The 16,646-nt window shown below is 40.5% G+C and overlaps 1 protein-coding gene across 2 annotated transcripts in view; it reads right to left on the bottom strand.

Annotated features, from left to right (window-relative positions):
* Positions 1 to 12,520, bottom strand: part of polr3a (polymerase (RNA) III (DNA directed) polypeptide A) — a 70,631-nt gene extending 58,111 nt beyond the window's left edge. For both annotated transcript variants that reach the window (XM_072455967.1, XM_072455968.1), the window contains exons 1-8: positions 12,353 to 12,520; positions 10,935 to 11,070; positions 9,018 to 9,155; positions 7,745 to 7,916; positions 6,495 to 6,649; positions 4,377 to 4,616; positions 2,218 to 2,380; positions 196 to 332 (exon numbers count right to left, since the gene is read on the bottom strand). In XM_072455967.1, coding sequence (XP_072312068.1) covers positions 196 to 332; positions 2,218 to 2,380; positions 4,377 to 4,616; positions 6,495 to 6,649; positions 7,745 to 7,916; positions 9,018 to 9,155; positions 10,935 to 11,070; positions 12,353 to 12,396 — 1,185 coding nt within the window. In that variant the 5' untranslated portion in view covers positions 12,397 to 12,520. The remainder of the gene's footprint in view (positions 1 to 195; positions 333 to 2,217; positions 2,381 to 4,376; positions 4,617 to 6,494; positions 6,650 to 7,744; positions 7,917 to 9,017; positions 9,156 to 10,934; positions 11,071 to 12,352) is intronic.
* Positions 12,521 to 16,646: the final 4,126 nt, after the last annotated feature.

The raw sequence follows: 16,646 nt of genomic DNA, 5'->3' as shown, positions 1-16,646 counted from the left end.
GATTAACTTCAAGTGAAATTAGCAATAAATCAATAACCACGTTTATCTTTTATCGCAGCTGATTTTCCTTAAAACTTCAAAGTAAAACGTCTCCTGAACGCCGCTCCTGAACTCTTAGAAGCTGTAGTTTGGTCGTTTTGATTGACTTGACTCTCTATGTGGATTTGCTTCTTAGTGAGTGGTCAGAGTCCTCACCTTCTCGGGGTACGTGAGGATTTTGGCCACGTGCACAGGGACGGCCACCTCGTCGATCCGCAGGTTGGGGTCCGGAGAGATGACGGTTCTGCCCGAAAAGTCCACTCTCTTCCCCGACAGGTTCCCTCTGAAGCGTCCTGCGGGAGACAAGGTTCTAGACGTGACAACTGCGACACAAAAGATGGTAATTGTCTAGAAATCTAAAGCTTTGGATTTTAAAAAGGAAGATTTAGTAAAGCTACAGTGACACCTTTTTCTCCAAGTTCTTAAATGATATTCTAATTTTGACTTTATTTGGTGTATTTATACCTGTTGTACATGTAAATGATAGTTTTACACCAATCGAGCAGGTACTTATGGTGAAAACGTTGAAAAATCTGTCAAAGTTTATGCAGAATTAACACAAAGAAACAACTTTTTGAACTCTCTAAACATTAATTTCGATTAATTTTGACAAAATAAAGTCACTCTCATATATTTTTATTGGTCGAAATAAAAAAATTGTGACATTAGATAAGTTTTGGCCCAGTGTTTGCTGGGTAATTTCCTAGTGTGATGTCATCAATTACAATTATAAACCTAAAGAAATTGCTATTTTGTGATATTTTTTTTCTAATTTGTTGTTAAATTAAACTAAATATATTCATCTAAACTGCATTTTAGTTCAATGCGTCGTGCGACCTGTAGGGGGCGCTTTAAAGTCTAAATCAGTCCAAACCTGGGTTAATAGGTTAAGTTTCCTAAACCAGGACTAACTACATGTCTTTCTGCTGTAGTACACACTTAACAATCCAAATAAAAGTATTTTTGACGTAGTTTGGTCAACAAAGACATCGATATTTATGAATCAACTTAAAACGACTTAAACAAGACAGCTCTACCACCGAGGACTTCTGTTGTCTCATCTTAAACACATTTTATTCTCTTTCTTTTGGGCCCCGTGTGAAAATCCAGTAGGACAACGTTTTTAAGATCAAGACGTTTCGCCATTTTCCATCTGAGGTCGGAAAAAGAACGACTGAAAATGGCGTTCAGAAGGTCAAAAGTCAAAACCAGAGGACTCATTTTTGACATGTTTTCTTCCATTTATTTGTCCGTTTTTGACCCGTCCCTTTGACTCGAGAGCCCGGACCAGAGTGGACATTACTTTATTACTCCGTTTGTAGCGGGACGACGAGAACGCGCAAACTCCAAAGTGAACGACCACAACAGCTCACGGAATCGGACGCACAAACTCGGGACTCCTGAGAACGATGGACGACTTAATCCAGACGGCAAGTTCAAACTCTATCCAGAAGCAGTGCACTTTTAATTACATCGCTCACGTTTTCACTCAATCTAAACGAAAGAGACCCACGTGTAAACACTAAGACCAGACGGAATCCAATGTGCCATTTCTGACGGTTTGCAAAAGCCTTTCCTTTAGGATTAATCAAGAAAAGATGATTTATATGTGATACTTTCTAAAGCTTCTATTCCTGTGGGCAGAACAGCAATTATAATCTTCAGCGCCGGTGTGAATATAATTTGCAAACTGTCAGAAACTGTCGGGCCTTAGTATTTTCACTTCCGTTCCTTTAAATTAAATTAAAATGTCATTGAAAGTGTGGTACTTTTCTAGTGGAGGGTTCAACTGTTAAATGTTTTTTATTATATAATATAACTTTAGTTTTTTTTCCTACATTCAGAATATTGTGAAAATCTGTTTTGTTCTAATAAAAAGTAAAATAGCAAAAAAAGGGGATCTTGTCGTGGGGGTTTTATTTATGTTTTTTTTTGGGGGGGGGTCAGCTGTTAAGGTGTTGCTTTGTTTTAGTAAATAAAAAAAAGCAACAACAAAAAAAACGATATTGTGAAACATAGTTGTTTAGTCATGGTTTGGGCGCAGTTTAATTCCAATCGAGATTTGGTCCACATTTAGCCCCGCACTTCCTAGCCCCATGCTTCCTAGCCCCACGTTACTCGTCGGTGCACAGTCCGGTAGCCCTCTGCTCCGGTCCGTGCCACACTCCGGGGCCGTACCTTGTTTGCCCTTGAGCCGCTGCACGAAGCCCCTTGTCCACTTCTTGGGGGCCATGTTGAGCGGGATGCCGGACAGCTCAGAGTTTATGTAGAGCGCACACTGGAGCTGCAGGAAGTCCCAGTCCTCCATGATCATCTGCGTCTTGGCGCCGGTCACACGGTGCTGCAGCAAAAACACAAACTTTAGCTCAGATGTACCGACAAGCTGGATTTGTGCGATGCGATTACATTTTAGTTTACTCTTTGTTAACATTGTTCTGTTGTAGTTACTTAGGTTAGATTAGGGAAGTCACAATATATTTTTTTATTATTGTGAAAAAAACATTGCGATTTAACCATATTTGTGATTTTTGAGATCAAACAACAGGAAAATCTTAAATTTTCTTTCATTCCCGTGGTCTGACGTGTTACTAGTGATGTCACGATTACCAGGTTAATCGATAATCATGATTATTCGGGCCACAATATAATCGTAAGAACCAAAAAAAAATCATGATCGTGAAAATTTTAGAAGCAAAATTACATTTTTAGTTAAGTCTGTCGTCCAGAAAATAGAGCTAAATGTATTTATTTGGCTGTTTTTGTCACATTTAACTGTATTTTGTCGAAAGTTTTGTAAAGCTGGTCTCAAACTTGAGGAACGATCACATGAAGGGACATCACGAAATCAAATGTTAGTGTAACGATTATTGTGAGGAAAAACATCACGATTTAACGATTATTTACGATTATTGAGACTGCGACCAAACAGTGAAATCTGTCATTTTCTCGTGGTCTGACGTGTGACTGTTCCTCAAGTTTGTGACCGGATTTACAAGAATAGGCTTTCTGAAAGACAAAATTAAGTTAAATGTGAAGAAAAGAAAATCGCCAGATAAATAAAAATTATGTACATTTAATTACATTTTTTGGGCTTTGATTTAACTAAAAATACTTAATTTTGCGTCACAATTATTGTTTTTTCTTCTTATGATAAATCCGTGTCCTGAATAATCACGATTAATGATCAACCCGATAATCGTGACAGGTTATTATTTGTTACAGGTCATCTCTCCTCTCTGAACAGCAATACATCTATAAAACGAGAAAGGCCAGTTCATCTCCTCCCTTAAGATTCACCAAGCATCTGAAGGCAATTTTACACTCAATAAAACAGTGCATCTTGGGAAATCTGCCAATAGATGTCCGGCTTCACCATTCATTAACAAGAGGATGTTTCGACAGAAAGCAGCAGACTATAGAAAGTTTACTGCCAGAAATGTTCAGCAAAGTGTGAGATGAACACAGACAATATACGACCTCATTCAAGCGAGGTTATTTGCTCAAAAAAATCCTCATGACTTTGTCCAGTAACTGGTTCTAGCTCGACCAATAGCATTTCAAACACTTTACACTTTGAAAAGTGTATTGAACGCAGAGTGAACCGTTTTGCGAGGCTGAAATGTGAATGGAAATGGCAAAATCAGCCTTGAAAATAAATTGTTTTTGTACGTTACGAGTACAATATTTGTGTTGGATTAAAGCCGGAACGCCACAGGCTTGTTTAAAATACGCAGTCGCTCACGAGTTCACGATGCACTGCAGACCGGTTTTGACACTGTCATCACTCTCGATTTTAGAACTGTGTGTCTGGGCCTCAAAACTCCTGCCACAATAAGTGGATACCTTTGGGACGTACTGGTGGCGGCAGGGAAAAAGGCAATTACAAAGACGTGGATGACTCAAACCAGACCGACAATCAAGGACTGAACCGACATGAGGGGGGAATTACATTTGGAAATGGCCAAATTTTATCAACTTTAAAATGGGACTTGACAATTAGACTTACTGTGCCTTAATTGTATTCATATAATTCATTTTTGTATTATTATTTTTTAATAGTTTTAATTTCATTTATTTCATTTATTTCATTTATTTCATTTATTTTTAATAGTTTGAATAGTATTTATTGTATTAATTTGTATTTCATTTTATTTCAATTTATTTCATTTTATTTCATTCTATATATATATTAAACAAAATTGAAAAAGCATTAAATTAAAAAAGTTAATTTCTTACATTTTCTTACATAATAAATGAATCTCCAAAACCGCCTTCACAGTACCGACCACATGTGGACGTCCAGCTCACAGTGAACTTCTGCCCACGCTTCCACCGACCTTCTTGATGACGTCGTTGAGGAAGATGATCTCGGTGAGCTTCATGGTGAGGTCGTCCTCGTTGGTGCCGGACTTGAGGTCGCTGACGACGGACGGGCGGATGCAGAGGGGCGGGACCAGCAGCCGGGTCAGGATCAGGTCCGAGGGTTTGCCCGCCTCCGGGTTCATGAGCAGCAGCGGGACGTCCTCCGCCGGGATCCTCCTGAACATGCTCAGCGCCACCAGAGGGTTCAGGTTCTCCTGGAGGGACGGCGAGCGCGGTGGGACACGTTTTTACAGACATTTCACCCTCGTCTGATCGTTACACCTTAATACATTAACCAATCATGATTCAAATGTGTTTGGACAAGACGTGCTAAAAGATATAAATATTGACATGTTGCGACACTAGAGGTGGAAAATATGTCAAAGTTATGCGTTTAAAAGCTTGTTTTTAACACATTTACCGTATTTTCCAGACTATAAGTTGCACCTTTTTTCATAGTTTTGGCCGGGGTGCGACTTATATTTATCCTTATTTACTCATCCTCCAGTGCGACTAATATATGTTTTTTTCTTCTCTATTATGCATTTTTTGGCTGGTGCGACTTATACTCCAGTGCGACTTATACTCCAGTGCGACTTATACTCCAGTGCGACTTATACTCCAGTGCGACTTATATATGTTTTTCCTTCTCTATTATGCATTTTTTGGCTGGTGCGACTTATACTCCAGTGCGACTTATATATGTTTTTTCCTTCTCTATTATGCATTTTTTGGCTGGTGCGACTTAAAGTCCAGAAAATACGGTACGTTGTAATTATTGGGACACTAAATATTGACAAGAAACTTCACCAATCTAGATAAATGTGACTCTCCATTCCACGTTTAGCCATGAAGTCACCGCGCTCTGCCAGACGAATGCTCACGCCGGTCAGTTCGAGCCACTGTGGGCCTGACCAATCACAGACGGCCGTACTTTGGCTTATTTTAGCAGATTTATGGACTTTTTTTTTTTCCTAAACGTGCACATAGAAGAACTTTGTGTATTTGAGGACGAGGGAGAAGTCTGCGCGTTACAGTTTGACTTCATGGCTTGTTCCTGTTGTGAAGCTTTGACCAAACAAAGGCTGATTGTGATGACATTAAGTCACGGCTGACGCTGTGCAGACCTGAGTGACGCGCACACAAAGGCCAATTAAGAAAGCTTTAAGTCATAATAAAGTTTTTTAAATGCATCATATCAAAATGTGAGTGTCCTTGCAATTCCCAGTCCTATTTTAGACTAAGATGTGACCTAATTATCCAGTGAGACGCCCTGACTGAATAAATTACATTAATTACCGTATTTCCCGGACTACTGTATATACGTTTTTTCATAGTTTTGGCCGGTGTTGGTTATTTTCACTCTGACAACCACAAGAGGGCGCTCTAGGCTCTAAGCGACGCAGAAGAAGAGTCTGCACTTCCTCTTCCTCTGGAGTTTGTGGAGTTGTTTAGAAGTGACACAGAGGAAGAAGAATTCAGTGGATTTAGTGATTTGGGGTAAAACTGATGCTTTGCTAAACTTGTTAGCATGTTCTTTATGCTATAGTTATCTGAATAACTGTTCATATGTTACGCTAACATACCAGACACTTACCACAGTTCTGTCTGTGCCTCATGTAGCTGAAGGTGTTAGCGTTAGCATACGTCATGTAGCTGAAGGTGTTAGCGTTAGCATACGTCATGTAGCTGAAGGTGTTAGCGTTAGCATACGGCATGTAGCTGAAGGTGTTAGCGTTAGCATACGTCATGTAGCTGAAGGTGTTAGCGTTAGCATACGTCATGTAGCTGAAAGTGTTAGCGTTAGCATACGTTGTGTAGCTGAAGGTGTTAGCGTTAGCATACGTCATGTAGCTGAAAGTGTTAGCGTTAGCATACGTCGTGTAGCTGAAGGTGTTAGCGTTAGCATACGTCATGTAGCTGAAGGTGTTAGCGTTAGCATACGTCATGTAGCTGAAGGTGTTAGCGTTAGCATACGTACACCTATTCACCATGTTCTCTCATCTGTTATTATTTTAAACTGCATTTACAGAGGAAATGCCGTCGCTCCGTCACATTCTGATGACGAGTCTCCGGTCTGTAAAGCGACTGACCTGTGCTCTGGTCAGCAGGGGCTCGATGATCTTGTTGTGCTCCATGGCCGTGTTGAACGACTGCATGAACTCGGACACAAACGGATCCACCGTCTTCTTCGTGGTCTTGTACTTCTCGTGAATGATCTTCAGCAGGCCGCACTTCTTCACCGGACCTGGAAGAAAGTCAATTTTTTTTTACATATTTTTACGGTTTACAGCGGCCCTGAACTCGCCATCCAAACGAACCGCCGCGGTCACAACGACGCTAACGACAACTAGCATGCTAGGTAAGCACACTCTCTGAGGTAGTGGAGGTTGTAATTAGACGCAGACAGCACACTGCGGTCTCATTTTCTACCAAACAACTGTTTTTATGATATATCTGGACAGGGAGAAACTCATTTGGCTTGAATACATGCAAAAAATCCAGTACAACCTTTTTAAAAACATAAAAAGGAAGACGTTATTTAACTGTAGTTGGTCGTAAATGTAAGTGTCGGCTCACTTACATGCTCACAAGTCTCATCTTTTTTCATAGTTTTAGCCGGGGTGCGACTTATGTGATATTATTAGTTATTTTGACACTGGCAACCACAAGAGGGCGCTCTAGGCTCTAAGCGACGCAGAAGAAGAATCTGCACTTCCTCTTCCTCTGGAGTTTGTGGAGTTGTTTAGAAGTGACACAGAGGAAGAATAATTCAATGGATTTAGTGATTTGGGGTAAAACTGATGCTTTGCTAAACTTGTTAGCATGTTCTTTATGCTATAGTTATCTGAATAACTGTTCATATGTTACGCTAACATACCAGACACTTACCACAGTTCTGTCTCACCTATTCACCATGTTCTCTCATCTGTTATTATTTTAAATTGTATTTCAAGATGAAATGTCTGTTCTAAATTACCCCAAACAATGCGACTTATATTAGGTTTTATTCTTCTCGATTATGCATTTTCTGGCTGGTGCGACTTGTACTCCGGTGTGGCTTATAGTCTGGAAAATACAGTAGTCTTTCTAGAGTTCTAATTTAGTCTTTGTTGAGTCTGATCTTAAAAATTTACTCAAATCCCAAGATAGAAAATCCCATTTTAGTCAAATAAAGTCCACGTTTTGCTGACTTTTGTGCAGATTTAGACTCGACTCGGTGCCGGTTCAACCCGCGCTCAAGTCTCTTCTCGGTTACACACATTTTATACTAATCACGACCAGCTACTCGTGGTTTAAACGTGCTGTATGAAGCGAGTCCCGGGAGAGCAGAAAGCCTCACCGTTGTAGGCCGAGCAGCTGAGGCAGACGGTCCGTTTGCGGCACTTGTCCGAGATCTTCTTCTTGAGCCCTCGTTTCTGGAGGTAGGCCAGGTTGGGCTTCTTCAGGAAGTCCAGAAACTGCAGCTTCTCCTCCTTCGTCAGCATGATCCGCGAGCACGTTTTGCAAATCATCTGTTCGGCGTCGACGAGGAGAGAGAGAAGAGGCGTGTCAAGAGGATGTCAAGGTTGTCATGGCGTTTCATCGTTAGCGCTTTGTCTGGATTGGCGTTAAACTTCGTGGCGCATGTTTTTTCAAGGTTTTGCTGGAATAAAAACACCCGTAATTGTAAATGTTTTCGTTAAAAGTTCTATTGGAACAAAGTGTGAGAGAAGCAATTTGTGACGTTTAATTAGTTAGTTGGGAGTTGGGTTGTTTTATTTGTGTGGTGGTGGCACTGTGTCGTTTGTTGTTCAAATTAAGCGACAACCAAAGAATATTTTTCGGGGGGGTTTGTAGAACTCCAGGCGCTGAAGCGAACATCTCCATGGAGACGAGCCGGCGGTAAGATTCACACCTCGGCAGAAAAGTTACACAGTGAAATTCAAAATCAATTGCTGCCGGTCCGTTTTTCAGTCTCGCAAACTTTTAACTCTGGCCTAAACTCTTAAAATAAAGCAGCAACAAATGATTTAATTTATTTCAGCTATTATTATTGTTGTTATTATTATTGTTATTATTATTATTATTATTGTATTATTATGTATTTATACTCTTTTTTATTTATATATTTCTGTATATTTATTTATATATTTTTTTATTTTATTTACTTTACTTATTTTATTTATTGTATTGTATTTAATTGATTTTATTGTTTTTTATTATTGTATTAGTCAGCAAATATTTCATTTTAATTAGACTTTAAACACTTTATAAACCAAATAAATGTTCAAATATGGTGACTGGAGAGAGCGTCTGGATAGAGAACATAAACAACTGCTTTATTAGTGAAAATTAGTGTCTTTGTTATTAAAAGTATTAAAAGTATTCACAATGTGCTTTATAATAATCTGTACAGTCTGTAATATAAAACACATAGTTTCAGTTGCCATGTGATTTAACGCCAGCTTAAACGAGGCGTCATGAAGTATTAAATAAAGTGAATATTCTGAAACCTTCTCCCGGGGTAGTTGTTTCCATGGTTCCTGCTGTAAACGCTGTGCTCTGCTGCCCTCTACAGGCGACACGGCGTTCTGCACGTACAGTACAAGTCGACTTCCTGAGCTTTTTTATACCTGCAGGATTCCGATGGTGGCTTTGAAATATCCCACATGGAAACAAGGCAACTCCAAATCCAAATATCCATAGTGTCCCAAACAGTCGGCCAGGTTCTTCCCGCAGGTCAAACACGGTCTGTCTTTCTCACTGGTGCCCTAAAGAAACAAAGAAAGTCAACGTTATAAACTCAGAAAACAGGGATTGTGCATTTAAGTTGCATTTCCCTGATCGCTAATATCAAAGTGTAACAAATTTAAGAAGGTTTTAAAAAGAAGAAAAAAGGACCGGAGTTTAGCAGAATTTGAAGGAATAAATGTGGCTATTTCTTTTGCGTTAAAGCGCCCCCTACAGGTCGGACGACTCATTGAACTAAAACGCAGTTAAGAGAAATCCGTTTAGGATTTTGCTAAAAAAAATATAAAAATGTTATCAGAGAATAGCCCATTTTTTATATTTATAATTTCACTTCCTGTTTGTAGTTGATGACATCACACTAGGAAATTACCCAGCAAACACTGGGCCAAAACTCATATTTTTATTTGACGACTAAAAATAAATGAGAGCAACTTTATTTTGCTAAATTAATTTTTAGAGAGTTAAAAAAGTTGTTTCTTTTGTGTAAATTCTACATAAACTTGACTGGAATGAGTGTCCCTGGTGTGATTTTTCATCGTTTTCTCCACAAATACCGGCTCGATTAGGGTAAAACTAAGTACAACAGGTATAAATACACCATATTAAGTCAGGGCAAAAACCGGTCATGGGCACTTTAAATGACTGCAAAAAATCAACAGTGAAAGACATGTTTTTTTGTCATCAATGAGACAGAATAGAATCGAAAATAGTAAAATATGAATGGCCTTTTTAAAGACAACTAACTTTTCAACAGCGTGCGGCCTGCGTGTTGCCTGCGTGTTGCCTGCGTGTGGCCTGCGTGTTGCCTGCGTGTTGCCTGCGTGTGGCCTGCGTGTGGCCTGCGTGTGGCCTGCGTGTGGCCTGCGTGTGGCCTGCGTGTTGCCTGCGTGTTGCCTGCGTGTGGCGTGCGTGTGGCCTGCGTGTGGCCTGCGTGTTGCCTGCGTGTGGCGTGCGTGTGGCCTGCGTGTGGCCTGCGTGTGGCCTGCGTGTGGCCTGCGTGTTGCCTGCGTGTGGCCTGCGTGTTGCCTGCGTGTTGCCTGCGTGTTGCCTGCGTGTGGCCTGCGTGTGGCCTGCGTGTGGCCTGCGTGTGGCCTGCGTGTGGCCTGCGTGTTGCCTGCGTGTTGCCTGCGTGTGGCGTGCGTGTGGCCTGCGTGTGGCCTGCGTGTTGCCTGCGTGTGGCGTGCGTGTGGCCTGCGTGTGGCCTGCGTGTGGCCTGCGTGTGGCCTGCGTGTTGCCTGCGTGTGGCGTGCGTGTGGCCTGCGTGTTGCCTGCGTGTGGCCTGCGTGTGGCCTGCGTGTTGCCTGCGTGTGGCGTGCGTGTGGCCTGCGTGTGGCCTGCGTGTTGCCTGCGTGTTGCCTGCGTGTTGCCTGCGTGTTGCCTGCGTGTGGCCTGCGTGTGGCCTGCGTGTTGCCTGCGTGTGGCCTGCGTGTGGCCTGCGTGTGGCCTGCGTGTGGCCTGCGTGTGGCCTGCGTGTGGCCCGCGTGTGGCCCGCGTGTGGCCCGCGTGTGGCCTGCGTGTGGCCTGCGTGTTGCCTGCGTGTGGCCTGCGTGTGGCCTGCGTGTTGCCTGCGTGTGGCCTGCGTGTGGCCTGCGTGTGGCCTGCGTGTGGCCTGCGTGTGGCGTGCGTGTGGCCCGCGTGTGGCCCGCGTGTGGCCTGCGTGTGGCCTGCGTGTGGCCTGCGTGTGGCCTGCGTGTGGCGTGCGTGTGGCCCGCGTGTGGCCCGCGTGTGGCCTGCGTGTGGCCTGCGTGTGGCCTGCGTGTGGCCTGCGTGTGGCGTGCGTGTGGCGTGCGACTCCGTACCATGCGGTGGTCCAGGACGCCGTGGGGCAGGGGTGTGCGTCGGGGGTCCTGGCTGTACAGGTTTTTGCTGACCACCTGAATGTGAGCCTGCTGTCGCATCTGCTCGGCCGACTTCATCCCGAAACAGATGTGGCTTCTGCGGGTCACAAAGAAGATCGAGGGAGACGTGAGGACGACGGGCAAAATGTGTTCTACTGGAGGTGGGAAATGTAGCACAAATAATCCTTGTTTTGGATACATTAGTATTTATTATTTATGTATTTATCATTAATTTATTGTTTATGTATCAGTAATTATTCATGTATTTATTAATTATGTAATTATTATTTATTTATAATTTTTCTTCATTTATTTATTATTATTATTCAAAACAAATGTATAAAGTAAGACTGGAACTAACAATTATTTTAGTATTTATTATTTTTCTATTGGTTGTCTGGTTGTACACTGAGATTTTTTAATGTACATTTTAACACAAACAAATGTGACTGAAGGCTTCTAGAAAGTAAACAATTATAGATAATATTGATGAAAACATTTCTTTGGCGTGAGTTTTATTTTGAGACTACAGTCCAGATTACAATAAAGATGATACGATTATGATCATTTTAACAGTTGCAGCTGGAGTATAAATGGTTATGGATTAACCCTTTGGCACGTTTTTGGTTAATTTTCACGTTTTGCACAATACTTGAACCTGAACGTGACATTTACAAACTCCTTTCACCGCGTTCATGATGCGATGTGAAAATATCTCAATAATGTTCTCAAAATTATCAAAAGAGATTAAGAAATACATTTTTTGTTGTTTCACCGACCACTATTTTCAATTATATTTGGATAAAAGTGCATAATTTTACTTTCCTGATCACAAACAGTAATATATAATTGTATAACAGTATTGCACGTATTATAATTGATGATACAATTCTTTTAAATACTTGCTAAGAGAATATTTTCACTTTTAACTGTACTTTTACCAATATTTAGTGGCCAAATTATTGCTATAATCTAATGCGAAGTTGATTTTTCACATATGACAATTCAAAAATCACACTTTTGTCCAATAGTTTTAAGTAAATAATATGTCAAGATACAAAGGAAATCAAAATTATTTAAAAATCAGGACTTATACTTTAGCTATTTCTACTTTATTTGTATTTATTTATTTACATTACTTTGCAAACATTAAATAAACACTGAAGAATAATTTATTCCTCTTCAAACGCAAAGAAATATACATGTTTTAGCAGCGTAAATCAGTAAAGTTCTGCTTCACATTGCCAAGTTGCACATGCTAACCGGTGTGCTAACTGCGGAGCTAACATGCTAACCGGTGTGCTAACTGCGGAGCTAACATGCTAACCGGCGTGCTAACCGCGGAGCTCACATGCTACGCCGTTAGCATCTAAACTTACATCTTTTTGGCCACATCCGTCTCCCTGAACTGCTCCTTCACCATTTTGGCGCTTTTGTCTCACACTTCGATGTAATAAATAGAGTTCGGTTTTATATTTGCATTATTATTTGCATTATTATTGCTATAATTCGGGCTGCACGCTGTCACTTTCCATGTTTTGGTCTAAGCTAGCAGCCGCGTGTGTTTATACCGCGGGAGCCGGAGCGGTGCGTTCAGGGCCGTGGGAAAATACACGACCTATGACCACAACAGTACAAGAAATGTGTATTTAATCGATAGTATTACGGTGATTTATTATAATTCTTTATTTCAATTGTGTGTTGTTTACATTAACGAAGATACAACATACAATTTAAGTTAACATACAATTAAATTACCATCGCAATTGAAAAGCAGAGGGAATAAAAAAATCGTATAAATATCTGTGCCAACAAAAAACACAAGATGGTCCTGAACACATTTTGTTAAAAAAAACATTTTTCATTTATGTCGTGTCACACTTCAATGGTTGAGTTTTTTTTTTTTATTTAATTTGTTTTATCGATGTAGGCAATGAACCAGTGTTATTGATTAAAAATTCGAAAAGTTATAATTTCAAACCTGTTTATTGAGTAGACTGAGCATTATATATTGTTTTATTAGGGCTGCAATGATTTATCAACTAATTGTAACTAGTCATTTTGATTGTGATTGTTACTTAGATTGTACAACTCTAAAACACATGAAAAGCAGCATCGAAATGTCAAAAGAAGAGCAAACAATGACTGATTTTCTTCAACAATACACTTTATTTCGAAATATTGTCTCTCCATACGCAGTTAATCTCATATTTCAACATGTATTTAGTTGATAATGTTTCTTAAAAGTCTGTACAAGAGAAATAATTGCTTGTCTGGTCGAATAATCAACAACATAATCGCTGACCTTTCGACTGCAAAAATATCTCTGAATCTTAACCTTTTTATGACCATAATAATTCTTTAAAATTTAAAATGGATAATGAAGGGCTTAATGGAGCCTAGATTGTAGTTGTTAAGATCTTCATTTAAAGGGGATAGTTTTGATTTAAGATATGAACATTCCGAGTATTACGAGTTGGTCGTGAACGCAACACGGCTCAACGACAGAGGAAAAGAAGACTCACGTTGGAGGAGGTAGACACGTGCTGCCCCTTGTGACAGTCATGAGTACTACATCGACATTGTTCTGATTTTTTCAACCATGTTTTTGTTCATTTATTATTAGATTGGACAATAAAAATAACAAAAAAACAATTAACGTTTCATCCCAGTAATTCATATACATTTTAATTACTTATACATTTGTTTAAAGGGCTCGTCTAAATGGTGTAAAGGTTCCATTATTGCTTATTTTGCCTTTTTAGCCACAAAAGGTGCACAGAGTGAGCTAAACAGTGAATGAAATGTCCTAAATCAAAATAAATCCTAATTCCCCCATTTTCTAAAATAAGTTAAACGTAAATTGATGCTATTCAATGCTGTCCCGCTCGTTGCCTCCAGATGGCAGCGTTCACATTCTCCTCACAAATCAGAAGTTTGTTTAGTTTAAGATTTTTTTTTAATTATTATTATTATTATCAGAGGTAATAGTTTATGGTGTCCATCTTAAAATTTGGGTAAAAAACAAAAAAAAAGAGAGAGAGAAAAAAAAATGGGGGGAAAAAAATTAATATAATAATGCCAAATGTGTTGTATTGCTAAGTAACCCGTTATTTTGTCGGTTACCCCTTAGTTACATGATCTATATTTTGCACGATGTTTTTTTTTTTCTCACTAACAACCTGGATTTAGCCTTCTTTTATTTCCAACTGTTCCTTTATTCATTCCTTCATTCATTCATATATTCACGCAGTGGCCCATTGAGTCCCACCTCCTCCTTTTTAATCCCACATGAAAAAATAATAATGATTACATCCCGCGTGGTGGGCCATGACTCCTTGATGATCATTTCCTCTTCATAACACGCCCGCCCTGATTAATCGTCCTCTGGCTTTAACCACCAACAGTGAAAATTACCCGACTGAATCAGATTTTTCATTTTCTCATTTTGCTCCCTCTTAGTTCCGGGAAGGCTCCTAATTAAAACTCCAACGCGGCGTTTCGCATGGCCGGGCATTTTCAAACCAATTTCTCCCGGCATTCACGGGAGGATATTTCGCCGGCGTATGTTTAAAACGCCCGTCGGGGGGGGGTCGGCGGTATCTGTAAATATTGGTACGAACATGTGCGCGTTGTTGTTAGCCGTAGTTTTCCTCGGGGAGAGCGAAATGTCCTCTAAGTGGCTCGGAAACTCAGAGGGCCGGCAATGCAAGCGCGCATAAACCTACGGTAGAGTCGCTCGAGTCCCTGCGGAGGAATTGAACTCGCGGTGAACCCGACACTCCGGTGGCCCGTATCCGACCGAGGCGAGGACCGGTCGCAAACAAATAAAACGACGACTGGTTCAAAAAATATGAAACGAAGACTGTGTGGAATTTTGATTAGGATGGACAATACAGAGATGTGTCGACGATGTGGGCGAGGGAAGCCCTTTAAACCAGGGTAAAACTGTTAGCGCTATTGCTAAAGCTACTAATCAATCAATGAGTCAATTTAACGTAATTTATTGGCAACACTGAGTAGTTAAAAACAAGGATAATAAAGGTCCAAAGTGATTCAAATAACGGTTTAACAGATCTCGTGTCAGTGTGAGGTGAGTAGCAGCCCTCAGGACAAAAGTTTCCGTGCTCTGAGTGCTGCAGCTTCACGTGTCGGCCTCCAGGGGGAGTCAGGTCAACTTTGTGGACACAGCGCGAAAGCTTTCTTGCTTACCGTGGTTTCGGGGGCCGTTTCGTCAGAGTAATTGCTCGTTAAAGACGTTCTTCTGCCGCATTTGGTGTAAAAAGTCTGTAGCGAAGACAAAACGGCTCAAACAATCCCGCGGTTCTTAAATGGGTTTCGTGCGAATGTTGTGGTCGAGTAAATTGTGCGTATTTATTCAGGTAAATCTGTTTATTTAACTCTATTTTTTATTCCAGCTTTAATTTTGTATCTATATTTTTGGCTGTTATTATTGTTGTTCCGTGTCGCGTCTTGTCGCCGTAGCAAGTTCCTACTTTGTGAGTTTTTGTCTTTAAATAAACTGATTCTGGAAGGTCACGTCCGTGGAGAGGCGATAGCTTTGTCATCAGCGTTTGACCTGCGTACACACACCTCTCCGCAGATCTGAGCTGTAACTCGGGTGGCGTCGGCTCCGTTAAGTTAAAGCCAAAAATGGTCAGTGACCTCTGCCTTTTGAATGACACAAGCTGCATGTGTTGGTAAAGCAAGAGACATGCACTTATATACTTCTGATAGTATACTTAAGTCTACGAGTACACGGGTATACTGTATGTATACTTACTTAGTTTTGACTGTCTTTGGTGTATTTATACCAGTTGTACATATAAATTATAGTTTGACACCAATCGAGCAGGTATTTGTGGAGAAAATGTTGAAAAATGTGTATAAAATGACAGGAAGTGACATCACACCAGGGACACTCATTCCAGATAAAGTTTATGCAGAATTTACACAAAAGAAACAACTTTTTTGACTCTTCAAACATGAATTCAACAAAATAAAGTCAAATAAAACAAATGGTAACATTAGATGAGTTTTTCCCAGTGGTTGCTGGGTAATGTCCTAGCGTGATGTCATCAATTACAAACAGGAAGTGAAATTATAAACCTAAAAATATATATATTCTTGGATAAAACATTGAAACTTTTTAGCAAAATTTTAAACATAATTATCTTATCTGCATTTTAGTTCAATGAGTATAATTTGGAAGTAAACTGCCCCACGTTTGGTATATAAAAGTACACGTTGAAGTATAAAATAAGCATACTTTAAACGCACTTGGCGATACCACATTTTGCTAAAGGACGACATTAAAACACAAAACGGGACAAAAACAGAGGAAAAACCTTCTGATTTCAGTTGGTTAATAAATCATAAATAATAAATAATAAAACAGAACTATTTACACGAACATCTAACGACACAAAACTATCTTTACACATTGTTTTCCGTGTAATTACTGGCATTCGAAGGCTCTTTTCTTGATTTTCCGTCCTGCCAAAGCCGTGTAAATGTTGTTTATTGAAACGGCGCTCTTCCTCCGGACCAGCGTGAGGCGACGGCGTCCGCACAAGGCCGTCATCTCCGTTTAGATCAGCTCGCCGGAGGAGAGGCGCCGCTACGCATCCTAATGACCCACACACGCCGCGCTGGTATGATAATCTGTCATAA

This window comes from Eucyclogobius newberryi, unplaced genomic scaffold (assembly GCF_026437365.1).
Source record: "Eucyclogobius newberryi isolate DKJ021-1_F unplaced genomic scaffold, fEucNew1.0.hap1 SCAF_20, whole genome shotgun sequence".
NCBI lineage: Eukaryota > Metazoa > Chordata > Actinopteri > Gobiiformes > Gobiidae > Eucyclogobius > Eucyclogobius newberryi.
This window is presented reverse-complemented; position numbering and strand designations above follow the sequence as displayed.